We start from the raw sequence: 21281 nt of genomic DNA on the forward strand, positions 1-21281 counted from the left end.
ACAATATGGAGGTAATACTTTACCTTCCACAACAGAAATGTAACTAAACGATTTTACTTTCATTGAAATTTACTGAATCGATAACAGAAAAAACAAGTTCACACTTGAATTTTAAATATCTATTGAGCAAATATCTATGTTATAAAACAAAGTTGAATAAAAGAAATATATAAAATTGCACATAAAACGAATACGCAATACTATGTTAATAAATAATGAATTACATTCGAAGGTATTTCAAAACATAGTTTTTACACAAGTTTATTTTGCATTGCACCGTATTTTAGATCAAATATTGAAATCGTATCTCACCTCAAACTAAACTACAAAAATACATACTTTGATGTTTTGCTTTCAGTGTACTTAAATTTTGCATAAGGTGACATTTATATAATATCATTTAGAAAACTTATGCACAACCATTATCAGCTCTTGTTTTACATGTATCATGTACTTGCTAGTTGCTTTTTATAGATTTAAAATATTCAATCATATTTCATGCTAGTATCGGAGTGATATATGTTATGTGCAAACACGAATGCGGAATATAAGATAAAAACTTTGAGATTCATGTAACATTACCTTAAATTGTAAGAAGCCATTAAAGAGAAGTTAACAGTTTATGTTATACTTGTATATACACATATATGTGTTATATTTACAGTGTATATACAATCAAAGCACATGAACATGTATCATGTGTAAAAAAAAAAATTCTCGTTATGAATAACGTAACCCAAATTTCAAAAGCAAAACATATCACAAAAAACAATTATCCGCCTTTGCTTAGGGAAGATAAACATTGATAATATGAAATACTTAAAAAAAACAAGTGCGCAAAGTTCGAATACAATATCCAAAAACGTATTGTATCACATTAAACAAATAAACATGTGTACATTGAGAGCGTAATTAAAGTAAAAGTAATTATCTACGCTGGTGGTTGAGCATGCGTTCTAAATAGTCAAACAATCTGCGTGGGTATACAGGTATGCTATTTTCACCACAATAAATTGTCCATTCTGTTACCATACGTCCGGGGGTATTTTACACGGTTTTAAGGGTACAGCAAAACTATAGCAAATTTCCCCAATGCGTAAATAATCACATTTACAGAATGTTACTGACATTTTGCCACGTAGTGGCTACAAATAGATATGTACATTTACAGCATGTCTTTAATTTTAAAAAAAATCCTATTAAGTCACTTTCATTAGTCCTAAAGTTTTGCAGGGTCTAGTGACTTGTCTATTTCTGGGATACTCTTGTAATATTTTGGCATGAACTTCCCGTACGCATGCTCAACGGTTGTTTTCCTTTTGTCGTTCGTTTGCAACGATGATGTAAGAGACCTACAAAATAAATTATGATCAATAAGGCAGTATTCTTGTCAATATACATATTTTTGTGATCGGCTTAAGCAGTTGCATCTAATAAAGCATCTGGCAAATTTTATTATTTACGCTAGCATTGCGTCTCGCACTATTTTGTTCACTTTCCAGTGACCAATGACATATCCATGTAAGTCTTTAATTACATGTAGATTACTTAAACATTATCCCTATGCGTTTGCCATGAGATAAGAACATTTGCAAAATTACATAATGATTCAGGTAACGTAATTCTAACAATAGTAAAATTGTAAGTTAAGATCGTCTACTAGGAGTGATGTGTATTTTTCCTATTTTGAAAATCAACAAAATGGTGTGATGTTTTTCCTACATGTATATACATGCATCATTTTGATTGTACATAATGCTTTCGCATTACATAAACACGAAGCTGACCAATGATACCACATGCCGATATTTCCTGAAAAAAAGAATACTTTCGAATTGTATGGCAAGACACTTACATAAACAAGACACTTACATAACTGAATTTGATAGTAAACTGTCTAGATTTTCTGCAGACTTAATTGAATCCTTTTCCTTAGATGAGTAGTCATCAGTTTTTCCTCTAAAATGTGAAGAAAATAAAAATTAAAATGCCAGCTTACTACGAACAAGACATAAACAGTTGCATCATTAATCAATCTGGTAAAGAAAACATTAATTACAGTTATTGTGTCCTGTTAATAATTGTTTTATCAAATAATACCTGGAGTTATAAAAAATGGGTGCACCAATTGTTTAGAAAATGACTAAAAATGTGTTTACGTTTTTCATCAGGGAGTGTCTAATAACACGACATAACCTGTTCTTAATTGGTCTATGCGCAAGTTATTATCGTACGCATGTGCCTTTCTCTGCCTACGTCACAAAACGAAGCGTCAGAATTTGATGAATTCTGATACGTCACTTTTTTTTGTTTCGTGAATATAGAAAACAAGACTGAACTCTATACTGGAAAATGTTGTTTTGGTTTTTTTACTGATCTTTATTGAGTTACAATGTAAAGCAAACATTCATTTTTTCTTAATTGTAATACATTTTTAATAATATCCTGATTTCATTCAGGTCGAACTATCATTGTAAATGTGAACTTACATTATTTGAGAAGAAGATTTGGTATAATCCGAGCTTAAGGCGAAAACAGCAGGAGACAGAATATTGAATGACCTATAACGAAAAGAAAAAAACCATTGCGACTTTTAACGATTTACTGTTGTGGCATTTAAAAGCGAATTCAAGAACAGTATCATAAAACAATGATATTTTCATTATAATCTTTGCATGCTTTCACAAGCCTTCAAAGTGTTATTATCATGGAGATTTGATTGTTTTTATTTGATAGCAAACAACGTTTTGCAACGTTGCTATTTTTTAAGTATACTGTGGTTTCATCAATATTCGTTGATTACAAATTTTCATGGATTTCGTTGTTTAGTTGATCCACAAAATATAATGTTCATTGAAGTGCAACTCTTAATAACATGTTGTATTTATAGGGTCATTGGCCACGAATTTACGTATCCTTGAAATTGTAAAATTCACTTTATCCACGAAAAGTGATGCCCTTGAATATTAATGAAACCACAGTATGCAAAATTTAATAGTAGCGCACAAACTACTGACACAAAGAATGTGTCCTTTGTGTCTATGATGTAGATTTTTAAATATTAGGTTTAATAATAGTGACTAAATGGAACATGTATGCTAATAAGTAACAATATATTTAACTTTTATTCATTATTCAGATGACTGAATAAATAGAACTTCAAAATGGTTTCTATTTTTTATCAACGCCGTAAAACTGAACTTACTTTGTATTCTTTCCCGTCAAATCAGGCAAAGATTGAGAAAATGAAAGTGATCTTTGGTCAGATTGAAGAGAAAATTCGGATGAACAGTAAGATATCTGTGTTCCTTGACTGGACATTCCCGAGGATTCCGAAAACCCGGAAGAGGACGTTTTACATGATACATCCGAAGAGCCGTCTTCCAAACTCAAACTACAATGTAAAAAGCAAAGCTACCGTAGGAGAATAGCAAGAGATGTTTAGGTTGACCAATAAAAATCAAATATCATCAATAAAATTAAGATATAAATTATAAATACAATGCGCTGTGGGTGTTTTTTTTTCTTCTTTTTTTCAATTTAAGATCATTTTAGAATAAAAATAGATTTCTTAGTATCAATACCAATGGAAAAAACATGGTCACGATTCACTCTTTGTCACAAAAAACATTGTTTGTATCATTTAGTTTTCCAAAAGACACATTATTGTTGCAGAATTCAAAAATGAATCTCTTAAGCATCCTATCACTCTAACCAACTGATAATGTATATCACATATATTAATGATGGATAATTGAATGGCTTTTTATCATTAAAATTCTAGTTATTGTGAAATTTATTAAAATCTACTGTATCGAATAGAAGCAAGGAATGTAAGGCATGCATAGTGTACGTAGAAGAAAAAAAAGGTAACGTATCAGTGTTACCTTAACAAACTAAAACAATTAGAACACGCTCAATCATTCGACTTTTAAAAGTACGCTGATTTGTATGCATGTGTAGTTCCGCTTTTGCAAGGATTAGTTGCTAAAGAAGGGAGACAGTGTAATGGACTAAAGATGGAGTTCTTGACAAACAAAACAAATTAAAAAGTTCGGCTTTACAGAGAACCAACATATATCTAATTCAAAGATCTAAAGAGACCATTTCCAATTAATTTTACTTGATGCTTAATGGTTTGATTGATTTTAAATGATATTTCTGTTACTTATTCGTATTGTATGAGACATGCTTTGATTTAAGGTACAATATGTAACAAATTATAATATAAAACCGTAATATATTACCGAAAAAAAACATTATAGAAATAGTAAACATTATGTTTTCATCAACTTTGTCCGTTATTTACCGTAAACTCCAAAATGAGAATGCTCGAATAATTTGACATTGATCAAACAGTTCAGTTAAGTAAGGATTATTTACCTTGATGAAAATTTGTCATATTCTTTTTTGTCACTATCTTTGTTGTCTAAGCGATGTTTGCAAGGTTGTTTCATAAATCGGAGCATTAAGGCCAGAGCCACAAGAGCGCCAACTGTTGACAAGGCTCCAAGTAAAACCCTGTCCTGTATTGAAAACCCAGCGTCAATATCTTCAAACGACACCAGAGTTGTTTCATTCCGAGAACTTGCTGACATGTTGTCCATTTTTGTACCACAATTGAATTTCCTTATTTAAATTTTATATAGATATTGTATCTGAAAAAAAACATACAGGTAAAAATATTATAAAAAGCTATTGAAGTGAATTGTAGTGTAAAATGATTAATCTTTCTTGGGGTCAACGTTAATGGGGCGTCTCGTAGCTAGTGAAACGCATAACTAAAATTAATAAATTAGTTTTCATATTAAACAAATGCTCAAATAGATAGATATAAGACGAAATTCTCTGTCATCAAGGCAATGGACTTTTGGCTGAAGGTAACTAAAAGGTAACAAAATGCCATAGTTCTACCATTTAGCCACCTATTCAAAATCGTTCAGTGAACGTGCGGTTGAAAGTCGTCTATTTATCTTACGATAAACCGTGTTCATTGGGATGGGAACTCGTGGTTTTGATCTAAACATTATTTTATCGGTTTGCATTGCAAACAATTATTTCCCCTGGTATGTTAAAGATACAAAACAAATTAATTTTTTAAACTTTGAGCCAACTTTGAATATGTTTAATATGTTTAATATATTAATCCTTTAATAATTATTGATGCACATTCATAAAGTCATAACGTCACCATTGAGGTTAACAAACAAACAAAAATACTGATAGTACTTACATATAGATGTATAGTTTGACTTATAGGTATTTGCTAGGTATATGGTAAATTAATAATAAAATTATGAAAACGGTAGCGCTGCATTAGATTCTTGAGATTTTCAAAAAAAGACAGCTTTTCTACAACCGTTTGTGCGTAACATAATCTGGTGCTATGCACTGTGAGATCGCATTAATCATTTTGGTTGGTAATGGTATTTTTCTCAGTCCTGTTTTGTTGCCATGCTTTGTTAACTGTGTGTAAAACAATTAACACAAGATAATTAAAACACCTAGGCTAGGTTAATTAAATATAATACACATTCTAGTCTCTCTGGAATGTCATCAGTAAGATGTGACATAAAATATGTTGCGTCTAGACCTGCGTGCCTATAATCAACCGTGAGATAATAAAGATAATACGTAACAAATAGAAATTCAAACATGGTAGAAATATATGTCCTATACGATTGTTTAGTGTCAAAGTCGGCGACGATCTTTTATTATTTTTTAAAAAAATTTTAAGGGGGGGGGGGGATGTACATAATTAACAATATGAATCATATTTTCATTATTAAAAGAAAATTTTTGGTGTAAACATTCCTGTCTTAAGTTGTGATGTTATTTTACTTAAAAGTGTCTTTCTCTCTTAACGTTTTTGACTAAAGAGAATAAAAGAGAAAAGTAATTTCATTCGCAACCATGGTAAAGTCCAAAAATACTTACTACACATGTAAAATATAAGTCTCTCTTCCACAGTTGATAAAATACACTATTTAAGAACTGATAAAGCCCACAAGTAATTATTCCTTTAATCCTTTGAAAAGTACGTGGCAACATTTAGGGTATTAAACAATCATTTTCATGAAAAAGACATTGCAAACACCTGTTCATTTTCCAATTCTAGTATACAGCGGCTTTGGAAAAAGGAGGTCGACTTCTGCATATCAAACACACTCATAAAATATCTTATCCGTACTAACTTGCATAATATTTTTTATGACAAGTGTTAATAAAAAATAGAAAAACCGGTTTGGGGGCTTAGATTAATGTGTTGGGCGTGTGGAGAAACGAAAAAGGTTAGGAGAGCTTCTGTGCACCAAAGATAAAAAAAAAATAGCATTTAGATGTAATTTTCTATCAATAGTTATAACATTGCGAACATTGGCATTGCCAACAATTCAGCACATCGAAACAAAACTATAGTAAAGCGATAAATTTTCTAAGTAAACCGTAGAAAACGAGACAAAGTGTCAAATGAATCAAGGCCTCTATACAGGCTTGCCATTCAAATAAGACTATAAATTGGTTCATTCTGACCGGTTTCCTGAACGAAAAATGTTCATTTGCAAATCTGTTCATATCTAAATTTTTTAAAAGGCTACTTTTATTCTAATGGCCAGAATATTGCAATGTGTTTCAAGTTTATGGTTTTGTAAATCTTTTTTTTTTATTTAAAAAAAAAAGATTTACCAGTATCTTAAGTTAAAATATTAAAAAAGAAATTTTTAAAAATGAAATGTCTTCATGTAATTTGACTAGCCCAGGAAATTAGTTTGCTTGATGAAAAGGTCACAAAAACTACGTTACTTTATCATCTATTCTCAATCTGTTTTTCCACACCACTTTGTGATTCTTGTTTGTTTTTTTTTTGTTTTTTTTTTGTTTTGTTTTTTTTTAATTTCTGTGTTTTTGCCCTGTGGCTCTGTATATTATAAGTATTATACAACAGAAACAATGCAGTTTTCATGAGATTGTTCACCACTTATTAGAATTTAGTTGAATGTTACATATAACAAAGTCACAAAGTCAGTTCTCCCATTTATTTGCAATTGGTTTGAAAGTCATGGTTCGAACTGTTCTTCTCTAGATCTCGCCGTAGTTATAGTTTGGTATAACGATACAATTGAATTTTAAAATAAGTTTATTGTGTGACTATTAAAGTGAAAATTTACAGTATATGAAAAGTCGAATGAAAATTGGCGGTTTTCAATCAGTTGAAAAAAATAATTCTTGACAAAACTTTTGAACATAAGAAATGAATAGTTGCATTTTAACTGTTCAAAATCAAATATGGATTCTATGAAAGCAATGAAATTGTTAATCCAGAATTCAATAGACTATACGTATTGTAATTTTTGGGAGTTGATTTTAATCAACTTTCCTATGCAGTTACTCTGACAAACTGAAAGTGAAACAGTGTTTGGACCAAAGCACAAATCATCGCCGCTGACAAGACTTCGTTCTTGAAAATAACTTATAAGTTCGATGTAATGTATTCTTAAGCATTGTTTTTTAAGGAAACTTATTTATAAATACTTTGAAAATAGTCAGATTTTAAATGGTACAAACAATTTAGATATTTTTTTTAGTCGTATGTATTCTTACGCTAGAGTTCAATATAGTCTCGTTCAACTCGACGCTCGGCTGTCTCCGTAAATCTCCGACAAGCAGAGAATCTCTCTTGCTTGTCGGAGATTAACGGCGAGAGCCGAGCGTTTGGTTGAACGAGACTAGACTTCAATAGTGCTTTGATCCATAAATTTTCCAGATATAGTTCTATCACTGACACATAGTTTGATTGAATTAATTATTTCTTTAAATATTACTTAACATGATTCATATAGGGTTTTATCAACATTCTTGTGTCGAAAAAGTCCAAAAAATCATATTATAAAAATGTGCATAATTCAAATACACATTAGAAACTACCCGTAGTGGTACTGCAAAATAACATATCATTGCTTTTAAAATAAATAAACATCGATAGAATTAACTTCCGTCAGTTCTTCGGTACTTTGATTTTTAGTCTTCTCATTTTAGTCTTTATTATTTTATAGGTATAGTTCGATGCATACAGATTCTTAAAAATATTGTCCGTGCGATTCGTTTGTTACGTCAGCAATCTTGTGGCGGTCTTTGGTTGTTACGTAACAATTGTTTACTTCCCGTGTCATAATTGTTTTGTGTGTCATAAATGTTATGCAAAAGGTCGTGCGGGATTTTAAATCAGCAAAACTGTTTTGCTATTGATTGAAAAATACTGTTGTTTCAATCACAAATTGCAATATCTCACTTAGACAGATAATCAATTTCATGCTGCACTTGATAAGCATTATTTCAAGCATGCTATATTGTAAAAAAAAAACAAAAAACAATTTAAACATATGCTCGTTTTTAATGAATATCTCTATTATGAAAATTGCAACCCCTCCCACTGATAATATTTTTTCCAGTTTGTGTCATAATGAGAACTGTGGTAAAAAGTATAATGTTTATAGCATTGCAATAACCTGTAAAATGCATTCATTGTTAAATATATGAAACACGTTTTTAAATAATTGAAATGTTTAGCCACAGGGATTAAAATTGGGGAAATTGTCCATTTAAACTATGCATTTAGTCGTATGTGCTCTAAAAGCCACAATTGTATAGTTTTTTGCTTTAAAAAATTATTGTTTATATGAAGTACATGTACATTTTATTGCTCTTTTATCAAAGACGATTTTTAGGGGTTTTCTGAGGATTAGCATTCTCAATAAACAAACATTACCTCAGATTATATTAGCACTAGATTAGATTCACTAGGTTAAACAAATGAGAGTAGACTATCAATAAACCATACTACTGCTTCGTTACATTGATTGAATTCGATGAAACAAGTGTTAGAAAAATAATTTAATTTATTGATGTGTTTTTTCCGTCTAAATTGAGTCATTTGATTGAAAATGAACACTCCATGCGGGAACCACTCCCCATGTACTAAGAAAGATCATCATACGTTCTGTATAATGTAAGATTGGTCAAAATGCTATATTTGTACAAAATGATGAATTAATACCGTTATTATGAAGGGAAAACTCTGCTAAAACGCAAATCACAAAAAGGCATGTCTGAATGTCAAATTGAACATGTTACATGCATTTCGACCGTAAGCAAAAATGTAATATCGTCAACATTTCTAGCATGTCATTATCATGTACATAATTTTTTTTTTCTGCGTCAATGATATATAGACGGTTTTACAATTATTTGTTATGATTAGCTAAAATCAGTCTTATATCTGTCTTTTCATATCTGTAAACATATCAAGTTATTAAATTAGGTTATATCAAAAAGATTTTTTTATGATAATGTTTATATTCCAAGCAGCAGTAGTAAAATTTGTAAGACACATTTTCCGAACTAATATTTAGAAGCAAAATAAAGATTAACTTACAAATCATTTTTTTAAAATTTCCATTTTTTATTTACGAGGCAATCGAGTAGTACTAATTAGCATTTACAAGTTCTATAGATACACGAAACACATATATCAGGTATACATGTACATATAAATACAGACGGGATTAAACATCTGTTTTCAATTAGACCAACTATGACAATAGTTAACACACATGCATATATATCACACACTCCACTTACCTTCGTTAAAAGCAAGTCTACTGGTAAATAATCTTCGCTTGTCTAATATTTAAACAACGTTGCTCACTGACAGTAGTAGGAGGTTGAGCTTCATAATCACATAACTCTAAATATTTTTCATTTTTGATGACAACCAATTTCGTTTCCGTCAAATAGGTTGACCTCGCCTGTTTTGGGTATTTGATATGACCATTGTTTTTACTTTGACATTATGGATGTGCGGTAGAGCTGTTTGGGATTGACTTGGGCTGGGGGCGGTTGTGATGTAAACGAGGTTTTTTTGTAATCGATTATAACAATTAGCCTTCCCGACGTAATTGCTTTTTAGTTTTAACTTTAGTGAATGGTTTTCGGTTTTAATTTAAACCTCGGTGCAAATAGATTATTTACGTATAGTGTCAACCATTTATGTTTCCGTCCGAAAATTATATTGAAAATCTTTTTTCACCTTCCCCTTTAAAAAATTTGATATGAAACGTTAATTTTGGAAAATAGTTAATGAAATTAAAGGAAAATGAAACTGTTTAGCTTCATCTAACTAGTTCGCAATTATTTTGCGAGAATACGCAGCATATGTGATTTCTTAAAAGAAAAACTTGCATGATTGGGCAGATGTTATGTATTTAAGTTAATTAAAAATATTGGGAAAAGATATACATATAAGCGTAATTAAACGCCGGGTTTTAGTGTTATGCTTTACATTTAATTGGATAAACTTTTTCAGTAACTTGGAACAGATCTAAACTAAGTCATTTTTGTGGAGGTAAACATACTTAGAATGTTCAATCGAAATTATTTTTTAAACAGTAAAAACAATGTACAAAAGTTGTGGGAGGCTATGATCTATGGGTTGATAATCGTTTATTTTCTCAAGAAATCATTATCTAATGAATCATAATTCAGAGAGAAAAAAATCAATTTAATAACAAAATGAAATGAATAGTGAACGTGAGGAATAGATAACATAATGAATGATTGAGCGGTCTACAATCTTAAGACGATCCATTAAGTTCACGAAGGTCACGCTAATTGAGTCATCGGATAAATCAGCATCTCTTATTATTGGCTGTAATATATATCAACAGATGTATATTTTCTTCTATTATTTTATAGCACTTTGTTTACAAAATATTTGAATAAATTATTAAAATGATCGATATTATTATGATATAAATTCCAACTTTCAAACGGATAACAAATTATCGACTGACGTTTCTCCCACACATATTTTTTATGGGCAAGTATGCAAAAAAGTTCAATATACTATTAATAAGAATTACAGATGATACAAGATTTGGTTTACAAGTACATGTACAATTACAAGCAAATAAGAAGGAAAGTATGAGTATTGTGCTATTTGAGCTTCGATAATTGTTTTGGTTTTTCGTTTTTTCTTTTTTCTTTTTTTTCATACTAAAAGGTATGGAAAGTATTTCTTTTTTATTCAGCCACTTTAACACTGCATTTGTATATCTAAGTTATTTCTTGACTTGTTAATGGAAATTTAAAGTCACCCAAACAAGACAAAAATAGCTGGACGAGAAAATGACATTTTTAAAATTAATAATCAGCTATCATTGGAATATACTACAGATGATTTGCTTTTTTTAAGCTTATCAATATCGTAGAATTAATCACTTATTGGAGGAATATTGCATTATTTTTTGTAGCACTGTAATTAACAGCAAAATACACTTTCTTGCAAGGTAAAAAGTGTTCAGCATTTTTTGCTACCTTGTGCTAAAAATAAAATGAAGAAATCTTAAATAATGAGATATTTCATTTGTGGAGTAGTTAAAGGAAAAAAAAAGGATTGGTTTTAGTCGTAGAAGAAAATAATTTAACATATGGACTTATTTTATTTTCTAAAAATTGTGTCAATTCGTCACAGTATTAAATATTACGTCAATTTTTCTACAGAATGTTTCTTTGTCTAGCCCTAGGAATCATATTTCACAGTTTCTCACTGCCCCCATTTGCGTTAGTATGGTGCATTTCATGCAAAATTTGCATAGTTTTCAACTCTAATGAAACTCTCCTAGGTTCTATAGATGATATCTGTCCTTATTATAATTAAGTCACCTTAAAATATACACATATAGATGGACGGCTCTTCAAACTAGGTTAATGAGTGCAGCAGGGCGTTTCACAGAGGTACAACATTCTCTGGCGGACCATTGTGATTAATGGTGTTTGTGTAGCAGAAAACTAGACATAAAACGAAGAGACAAAAGAGAACCTTATGAAAATTCAAATAAAGTTAACATTTAAACTTGATGAACAAGTCTTTACTCAATATATACGCAAGATTTTGTACACTAAATTAAACTATTTATACTTTGGTCAGATGATATAAAAGATAAGACTGTTAATTTGAATAAATATTCTTTACTCTATTTACTAGATGTTCCTACCGCTCAAAGTAAGCAATGAAGGGTTATGTACCTTTGTTCTTGAATAACAATAATTTGTGCACTTATTTTTAAAGGATATATTTATGATTTATATTGCTATCTACATCTATCTGTTTTGGAGTCGGACGTAAAATGGGGACGATGACGTTAGAGAATTAAAATTAAGAAGTGAATTTTAAAAATGTTACTCCTTTTCTTTTTTGTAAATGCATTATCAGCTGATTTGTCTCTGGTTGCTTATTATAATGAGCTAGGTAAAACTAAAAACACAGAACAATTTTAGGGGTTTTTTTTTACTAAACACGATCAAGGTTCAACTAGAATTTTCAAGTCCTAATTAATCAATGGTTATGTTGTGTCTGGGTTTTTTTCGATAAAAATAAAGTTGGTAGTTAAATTTAAACCATCATGAAAAAATATTCACATGTTATTATGTGCCTTTTACTTATTCGTTTTGGTACAAGATACTTTCATCAAAATGATAAGACATCAAAACAGATGGTCTTATGGCTACACACATTTATTTCTTCGGTATAATGTTGAAAAAAGCTATGTTAAAAAATGCGTTGACCTCATGTAAATTAACTAAATACCGGTTTTGTTTCAGACATTTTTACCAAATTTGAATACTTTGTGATATAAATGAATATTTCTAATAATTTTTCAGAGTCATTTATGACGATATTACGCATCACATTTGACATAAATTTGAGTACAGTTTGGTTAGTTTATTCATTTTACATCATACAAGGATTGTATCAGTATCATATTAGACTGATGTTGTCTGAAGCTGATTAACATTGCGTGATAAATAAAAATTGAGTGTGTATGTAATCCTAAAACTTTTTTTTTTAAATCATCAATAAACTGCTTATTGTCTGAATATGTTCAAGTGATATTTGTCAAATATTTTAATTGCCGTAAGAGAAACGAATGTTAAATTTTCAGACTTTTATTTTTTTTTCTTTTAAGTTTTATTACTCATATCTTAAGTCGTTCATAAATTTTAGTGTAAATGATATCTCACTCAACCACATTTTAACGATGATATCAGTAACGATATAAAAAGAACTGTTTCCGGAGAAGCAATATTTCCTTCTGGTAAAAACCTACTGTTGTGTCATTTCCTAATAATGATATAGACTTTCTTTTTTACCAATCAAATAAGCTTTTTTCTTTATTTATTTTTCCTTTACGTACATAAAGAATGGTGGTGAATTTAAATGGTTTTTTTTTTTGAATTCATTTTGTTTTCTGTTCTACTTTTGTTTTGTTCTGTCTGTTTTATTTTGTTTAAAATATGTTGAAAAGTTAATTGATATATTTTGATTGCCACAGAAATGTTAATGTCATTTGTCAATTTACAAGCGAGATACAGATCTTACGTTAACAAATATGTAATATGTAAACAGGTTCAAGCCATAACTTTATTTATATTGTTGGAAAATGTTTATGAAAGGTTTTTTTTATCATTTTTCTATTCTATTTTAATTTTCATATTTGTTCGTAGTTATAAAAAACAATGTCTGCTGTTTTTCATCATCTGATGTTTTTTGATTTTTTTAAGTCATGAGTTTTGTATATCGCTTACACATGATCTCAAAAATTGACACTAAATTTTAGGTTGAGCAGTAAAACGTTCAATTAAAAAAATGTTTGGCTCGCTTCCATACCCCATAAGAACTTTTATTCTATTTTTAAACACTGCACGTACGCAGTGGGGGAAAGAAAGCTATTCTTTATCATTTTTCAGATTTTGATAAATTAGACAAACGATAATTCGGGATAGTATAAATACTGTTAGTTTCTCATTGTACAATTATGTCCTTCCAGCAGCAATGCTAACAAAAGATCTTTGGCATTCCATTTTGCAAAAACATCTGCTAATATTTAGGGACTTTAAAAAATAGACAGCAACCATGATTGCTTAAAGTTTTTCACACAAGTTTGGCCTGTCCACAATGAGCGCAAAACGGTGTTTTATATTTCATATACCACACATATATTTAAAAATTTGATTTTTTTTTTTGGGGGGGGGGGGTTCATTCATCTCACAGATAATTTCATAATCCAAAACACCCCCCCCCCCCTCCGAAATTAAAAAAAAACTAACCGCTATGATGGTAACTAAATGAAAAGGATTTGCTTATATAAGAATATTTCTATTGACATAAACACTTTATTTTTATTACGTGATGCGTTAACGAGGTGTGTCAGATTTCAAGCAAAAGACCCACCATTAATGGCTTATACAGTTATTCTGAAAACCAAAATATTTTTAGAGCAAACAACAAATGTTGTCAAACCTGATTACAATGTCTGCATTTGGGCATATTAGGCGTTAGGGATTATCTTTTTATAAACAAATTAAGTGAATCATGCTGTTGATATAAGAAATAGGAATTATGAAAAATAAGAACGTTCACCCCTTGCTAGAATATAGGTTTTGTATTTTTGAAAAAAAATTCTACTAATTCTATTTTGATATTTGCTGTTCTTTCCTTAGGTGTTTTGCACCATACATGGGATTGTTGTTGAAAACAACAATTTTGAATTTTGGTTGAAATTTTTAAATGACTTTCTACAGTCATGTAAATATAAGCGTGATACAGATGTTCAAAGAAAGACATATTTTCTATAAACGAGTAACGATATGTTACTGTGTTAAGCTTTCAATCTTATTTGCAAGGTCTGTAGATAGCCAAATTTGCGGGACTTATTAATACCTTTGTAATAAGATAAGAAATACACTCCTCATTTATGTCTGCTCGACAGTTTTGTTTGGGTTTTTTTCTTATTTTACTTTTTTCACTATCGTTGCTCATGTTAATACAACAATGTGTAATCTGTTATATAATTAATAAAAACAAAATAGAACCAAAATATATGTTTACATGTGCTTTTACTGGAAAAATCATATATTTATTTAACATAATTCTCTTTATTTTATCCAATTTGTCTTATGTTTTATAAAAGAAAATACTAACGTTGTTTGAAGTGAAAATACTACGATAAAGAAATTAAGAAAAAAAATAAATACTTTGATTTAAACGATTCAGCATTGAAATTTTATTCAATTTTTTAACAACATTTGCCTAAATAGTTCCTGGTGATAGAAACATAATTTCAATCATGTGTAACCACATATATCACAAATAAATATAAATATTGATCACCAACTATGAAAAAACCAATATCGTAGAACAAATCAGTATTTAGATAAATATGCATGGAAATACAGCTTTACACAAAAAATGGATATTTATGCCATGACTTTTAAATACAAGTATACAAAATCAATGAATATATCACAATGCTTTACAATAATGATATTTATATTGCCACCGTGCATGGAAAAATTCAACAACCAAAAACAAAATGTCCTGTGCTTAATGACAACCTTTCTGTGTGTGTTGTTTTAATGGGAGTTCCAGTCGCGAGGACTGAAAAAAGAATATAAAAAAAAACTTTGGTCAACAGCTTTAGTGAATTATCAAACGAGAAAAAAAAATACCTCATTGTTATAAAATTTTCGAACATGAGTTATCATTCTTTGCATCAATAATTATTTATAATTAATATCTTACACTGATTTCCACAAGAATGGATCTCTTCCATAGCTCATTGCGTCCCTAAAAAATGGATAAGACAACTTCATTTTTAAGGTTATTGATATCACTGTCACAAGTTTGAATTAAATTCTTGATATTTTTTAATGAAAATCAATTTTGATATCTATATTATTTTAATTACATCTTTTTTTTTTAGATTTATTTAAGTAAATATGCATGTGTCGAAAAATGATTATCTTTCATAAACAGTATGTAATCAAAATACACAAAGCGGAAATAGAAAATTAAATGATAGCAGTGATTTTGAAGTGATGTTGTTCAATCAAAAAAGTGTTGCATTTACGTGTTGATTTCTGTCAGATCTGTATGGCGGTGGTCTTCCTCTCTATATCCCAAAGAAAACAATATATTGTTACTTTATATTGTAGATAAACAAATTCACTGTCACCTTCAAAATATAAATTTCTCAGCTTTCAAAATATATTTTAAATGTAGGGAATTCACATTGAAAGAAAAATACAGATCATACTGTGGAATCATTAGATTTCGTGGTGGCTCAATTTCCGTGGCTACCTCTCATCGACGAATATACACCCCCTCCAACTAATAAACTAGGGCTATAAAGTCATAATCCTTTTGTATGTATACGAAAATACACGAAATTACGTCCCCTCGAACCTGTAAAATTTCAGCAATCAACGAAAATTGGCCCCCACGAATTTTAATGATTCAACAGTATGTTATAAAAAATAGTTGTATTTATTCTTTATTTCAAAATCAAAGGACTCGTTTCATAGTAAATGTATATTTCATGTAAAGTTTTACCCGAGTGATATTGATCCTCTATGTAGTGAACCATTCGTTCTTCCAGAAATGGCGAATATAGGGGCTATACTGCTCGTTTGGTTGCCACCTTTGTTGATTTTCGAGTTTTCTTGGCTGACAGAAGGAACTGTCAACTCAGTGTCTCTCCGTCCTTCTTCGCTCAGACTCCTCTGCCTTTTACCATTGAGACGCTTAGAATCACCACGGAGTCCTAAGTTAACATTCAAAAATACTTTCGAGGTGTCTCTGTCTTTGTCGGTAAGAGTCGTCTGTCCGTCCTGGTTGCTGTTGTTGTTTTTGGTTCGGAGAATCTCGCTGTGTCTTCGCACCTTCTGTCTGTTGTTGGTAAGTTTGATTTTCGGTTTTGGACTGTTGCGAGTGTTCGTGTCCCTTTTGGAGTTGGACCTTTGGGACGTGGGATCTCTTTTGGAGCTTGAAGCCAGTGATCTTGCAGTGGAGTTGTTTCTGTTGTCGTTGACGTAAGAATCGTTGCCGCTTATGTCCATGTAATCGTAGTCATAGAGAGCTTGTTGACCTCGGGCAATGTTGTTCATGAAAAGTGATCCTCCATTTCTGTAATATGGTTGTTAAATTCAACTCAAATGCATGGTTATGAACTATCATAGACATAATTTTACACGCATTAGAAAATTATCTGTAAAAGGTTCAATGCAACAACGTTACGACTAGCAATTATGGATTTACCTTCAGAAATATTTTTTGATAGCGAACAGACTGATTATTGTTATGAGGATACTGATCAATGTGTAACAATGTTGTGAGACTCACCTCTTATTGTCATGATCTGCAGGGGAAAAATCTTCCCTCAGCCGCTGACTTTAGAAATACATCAGAAAAATTTAATATTAAAGAGAACTCAACAAATTTTTACAATTTGAACAAGTTTCAAAATGCTGATCGTTTTTCGTGCTTAAAATAAATCAGTTAAGTTTGATAAGAACCTTGTTTTTATATGAATTCATGCGTAATGTTTGGTCCTTTCACTTCATGTGATCATGGATCTGGCAATGATTATAACTATTTCTTTAAAAGGGCTGTCTATGCATTTCAATGAACATACTTTTGTTCGACTTGTTACATTATAAGGTTTGGCAACCTTCTATAATCAGGTTTTATGTCAGATTTTTAAAATTTAGGACTGAGAAATTCTGTGTTTGTATATGCGATGTTTTAGTATAATTAAATAACAGATAACAATTTAGACATTTAGTTTCAAAATTATGATGGTTTCAGTGTCCACCTAAAACTTTGTAACTTGTCAGTGTATCTAAATTCCATTTGAGCAACGGTAGGCATATTACTTTCAGTCATACATGGGCAAATAGCAAGCTTTATATATATAGTAGCTTTGTTTTAGGTCGGAGGAATTTTTCTTAAATTTCAGTATATCATTCATTAATTCAACAATTTAGTTGGACTTATTATTAGCTTACTGTTTTTGCAGCTCTTTCATCTTCCGGCGAATAAGGCAACTGAAATAGACGAGAATGATGGTAACAATGAACGTCACAGCAACCAGCACACCAATCAAAATCTTGGCGTTCTCGGGAAGGTCAGGGGTTACGGGGTCATCAGCGGTAGGGTATTCGTACATTGACGGCTCTGAAAATCATTCTTATTTGTAACAAATTTGTTCATTTTATACAAACAAAATTTTCAATGATGATAGAATTCAAGAGAAGCAAGAATTCTTAAAGGAGATATATATGTTGTTGTTTTTTTTTTCCAAACATTTGAAATAGGTTTTTTTTTTTTTTTCATTTACGTGAATTTTTAATTTAAAAAAATAGTCTTTATGAAAAACTATCCTAGACACGGGTATACTTCTTTCCTCAAAATGATTATTTTTTAAATAAATATTTCTGTTCTGTTTAAAGGTTATGTAGCATGGCATATTCTTACTTGCACAATATGGCCGTGATTCAAAATTCCAGTTTCCATCATCTTGGCACGTGATAACACTTTGACCTTGAATTTGAAGGTCGTCCACGCAGGTAAGTGTCACTTCCGTTCCTGGTGTTCTGTCGTAAGTTGAAAGGCGTAGTTCGTACTGATTTAATGACGTAATTACGATTGGATCCAAGGCAAAGGGGTTTAAACGTGGACAAACAACTGAAATATAATCATAGCGCTTATAATTTTTATAGTCTTTTGTAAAAAAAAAAAAAATAAAATAAAAGAGAATTGATTATAAAAAACAAACCGAAAAGAATCAGGTTTTTTTCAAGATTTTTTTTTTTTTAATTTTCAAAGAAATTAATTAAAAGTACTCCGAATGGTTTATTGATTAAATGGTAATTTATTAAGTTTGATTCTTTATACGACTTACAATAAGATTTTCATATCTAAATAGAGTATTTAAACTGTATTTTAAAAATAATCTGTCTAAAATGTTCTTGAACATTTTTTTTAAATCAATAATACATATTCATATCAGGTGTATATTTCCTACACTGGTAATAAATTTTAAGAATTTTTCTTTCCATAATCATAACAACATGGGTAACAAAAACCGATTCTTTTTCATTGAATAAAAGATTGATAGAGCACACTATCATTGACTTCCAAAGTAAAGAAATTGCTTTCATATGGGAGTATTTATGCCTTTTGTACCATTGCAAAAGAATGAAATGGAAAGTAGGTCAAGGTGATTCGAAATGAATGTCCTTTTAATATGTTTTTATCTGTCTTTAATTTTATGTCAAAATTCTAGATATGCAGAAGATAACAAGATCGGGTATCTTAACGAGATGCTCTGCACTTTTCAGTAACCATATTTGAAATGGTATCGTAGAGAGCATGTTTGAGAAATCTTCAGTTAAAAGGCCAAATGCTATAAGTTGTAGTTAAGTAAGACTACGTTGATTACATGCAACCCCAATTGATCTTCTGTAATCTGTAGAAAAATATTATCATTGAATGAGTTTTAATTACATTTAGTTTTTTTTTCTTTAAGTAAAAGTATTTCACGGAGTACAAAACTATGAGTAATATTATCAGAAACTATGCATTTCTGACTATTGCCCTTTCATGCAATTTGCAGTATATTGCTGATTGTGCGTAAGTGTAAATTACTTACACCCAATTTTAATAACTTCTTATAGACATCGAGACTTTTATTTTACATACAAGTACAAGCTCCAATGAACCAAAGGCTCGTAATGACAGAACTCAAGAGTATCTTTGTACCGAAGAAGCACACATTTATTTTGCAGTACTATTTTAATGAAGTTGTAGGTGCAAGTTTATCGACTGTTATGGGGATTTAACGTATTGACTTATTCATATGAGCGCAATTTGCATTTACAATCGCATTAAAACGATTTCAATAAACAGCAACTCTGCAATAAAGCAGCATAATCTCTAAAAAAGATCGTATTCGTTTCCAAACTCCCAGACCCTTCTGAACGTATTAGCTACTTATCATAATCAAACATTCTTTAATATTGAAGTTTTTTTTAATAAGCACTTGTTTTTCAAAAGGTTTTTTTCTGGTGTAATAGTTCACCCTTCCCTGGTTATATAAATGAGACATCTAATATTTAAGCGGCGTAGGGTACAAATAGATGATGTTGATTTTGACATTAGGAAAAGATTAAACCAACCCAACCCAACCCAACCCAACCCAACCTAGTCGAAAACATTCCTAATGTTGTTTTTATTATGTTGCGTTTGTTAAAAAAAACTTTAAGCAATGTTCAATATCACCTTTTTTATACTGTTTTTTTTTTATTCTTAACAACGTGACATAGGTTCACATTAGCTCCCTATCAGTAATAAAAGTAAAGTAGTTAAGTCGTACTAAAGCACAGTACACGATGTTGATCATATGAAAATAAAATGTTGTTATGATTCATGTAATGTACCGTTTAGTTTATAAACAAGGTTTCTGTTAATGCTATATACATTTTTTTTTTAAATGCGATTGTCTTTATGAAAATAAGAGAGATTATGGTGTAGTAGATAAAAGTCAAAACAAAACTAGTTTCATTTGAGTTTTTTTTTTTTTTTTTTTTTTAAGGACTCATGACAAGACGGTTTTCATTATTTGTGTACAGACAAAGGTGAGGTAACACGTGTTTTTGGCTATCTTATTAAGTTGCGCATGTGTAATATCTTTTTTTTTAATTTAAGCAAGAGAAAGAGTTTGTTTTTTTTAATTTAGATACGAGAATAATAATAATTATTCACACCCACACGTTAAAGAAATATGTTGATCTGAAAGCTTTCAGTAAACTAAAAATCAAACGTTGATAAAAAAAAAAATTCCGAAATCTTGCAAACTTGTTTGCTATCTTTTCGTGTCTCATGCTACTTTATTTATCTTTAATTACAGAACTTAAAGCTTTATTTTAGATTTAATGCATTTAAGAATGGATGTGAATATAAATTCAAAATGTCTAATACGCTTTATCAATTTTAAAATAAAACGCCCATTTAATGATGACCTAAAGATGCACAGAGATACAATTTTGTATCTCTGAGATGCACAGAGATACAATTTTGTTTATTAGGTTCAAAAATTACACGTTACGGGATTCTGATTAACAAATGGGCGTTGCAAATTGATGTGAAAAAAGATAGCGGTATGTTGACGTGACTTAAAATCTAATGAAGCAAGATACGTTTGATCTAAAATTGATGTAAACCAATGGTGTTTTTATTTGTTGATCAATTTGACTCGTCAAATGTTTAATCAATATTGAAATCCAACTCATGTTTACCATGGCAATTGTAAATAAAATGTAAATTTTCATGTATCGTTTCATAAATGACGATGTTTTGAACTCCTAGGCGACAAAACTTATCATTT

The 21281-nt window shown here is 30.2% G+C and overlaps 2 protein-coding genes across 3 annotated transcripts; both read right to left on the reverse strand.

Annotated features, from left to right (window-relative positions):
* Positions 1–1071: 1071 nt before the first annotated feature.
* Positions 1072–9769, reverse strand: LOC105343433 (uncharacterized). 2 transcript variants are annotated; one of them, XM_034463496.2, is made up of 6 exons: positions 9637–9769; positions 4384–4658; positions 3206–3394; positions 2490–2561; positions 1873–1959; positions 1072–1352 (listed from the first exon to the last, which is right to left on the reverse strand). In XM_034463496.2, exons 2-6 carry the CDS (start codon positions 4605–4607, stop codon positions 1220–1222), a joined length of 705 nt encoding a protein of 234 aa, XP_034319387.2. In that variant the 5' UTR covers positions 4608–4658; positions 9637–9769; the 3' UTR covers positions 1072–1219. The 2 variants fall into 2 exon arrangements, with proteins under 2 accessions (XP_034319387.2, XP_011449115.3); XM_011450813.4 differs by lacking the exon at positions 9637–9769 and adding an exon at positions 5938–6067.
* A 5167-nt stretch (positions 9770–14936) lies between these two features.
* On the reverse strand, positions 14937–18575 carry LOC105343434 (uncharacterized). Its single transcript, XM_011450814.4, has 7 exons — positions 18371–18575; positions 17902–18070; positions 17237–17284; positions 16448–17020; positions 15966–16007; positions 15638–15682; positions 14937–15493 (listed from the first exon to the last, which is right to left on the reverse strand). Exons 2-7 carry the CDS (start codon positions 18060–18062, stop codon positions 15469–15471), a joined length of 894 nt encoding a protein of 297 aa, XP_011449116.3. The 5' UTR covers positions 18063–18070; positions 18371–18575; the 3' UTR covers positions 14937–15468.
* Positions 18576–21281: the final 2706 nt, after the last annotated feature.

The sequence above is a fragment of the Magallana gigas genome, chromosome 1 (assembly GCF_963853765.1).
Source record: "Magallana gigas chromosome 1, xbMagGiga1.1, whole genome shotgun sequence".
NCBI lineage: Eukaryota > Metazoa > Mollusca > Bivalvia > Ostreida > Ostreidae > Magallana > Magallana gigas.

What these genes read in the sequence shown, in the direction of transcription:
- LOC105343433 (XM_034463496.2), bottom strand. Translation starts at nt 4,607, where the DNA reads ATGGACAACATGTCAGCAAGTTCTCGGAATGAAACAACTCTGGTGTCG. An exon ending in TATGACAAATTTTCATCAAG is followed by an intron (nt 3,395 to 4,383) that starts GTAAATAATCCT and finishes TTTACATTGTAG; the next exon opens with TTTGAGTTTGGAAGACGGCT. An exon ending in AAATCTTCTTCTCAAATAAT is followed by an intron (nt 1,960 to 2,489) that starts GTAAGTTCACAT and finishes TTCACATTTTAG; the next exon opens with AGGAAAAACTGATGACTACT.
- LOC105343434 (XM_011450814.4), bottom strand. Translation starts at nt 18,062, where the DNA reads ATGTACGAATACCCTACCGCTGATGACCCCGTAACCCCTGACCTTCCC. An exon ending in ATGAAAGAGCTGCAAAAACA is followed by an intron (nt 17,285 to 17,901) that starts GTAAGCTAATAA and finishes GTATTTCTAAAG; the next exon opens with TCAGCGGCTGAGGGAAGATT. An exon ending in GATCTGACAGAAATCAACAC is followed by an intron (nt 15,683 to 15,965) that starts GTAAATGCAACA and finishes TCCATTTTTTAG; the next exon opens with GGACGCAATGAGCTATGGAA.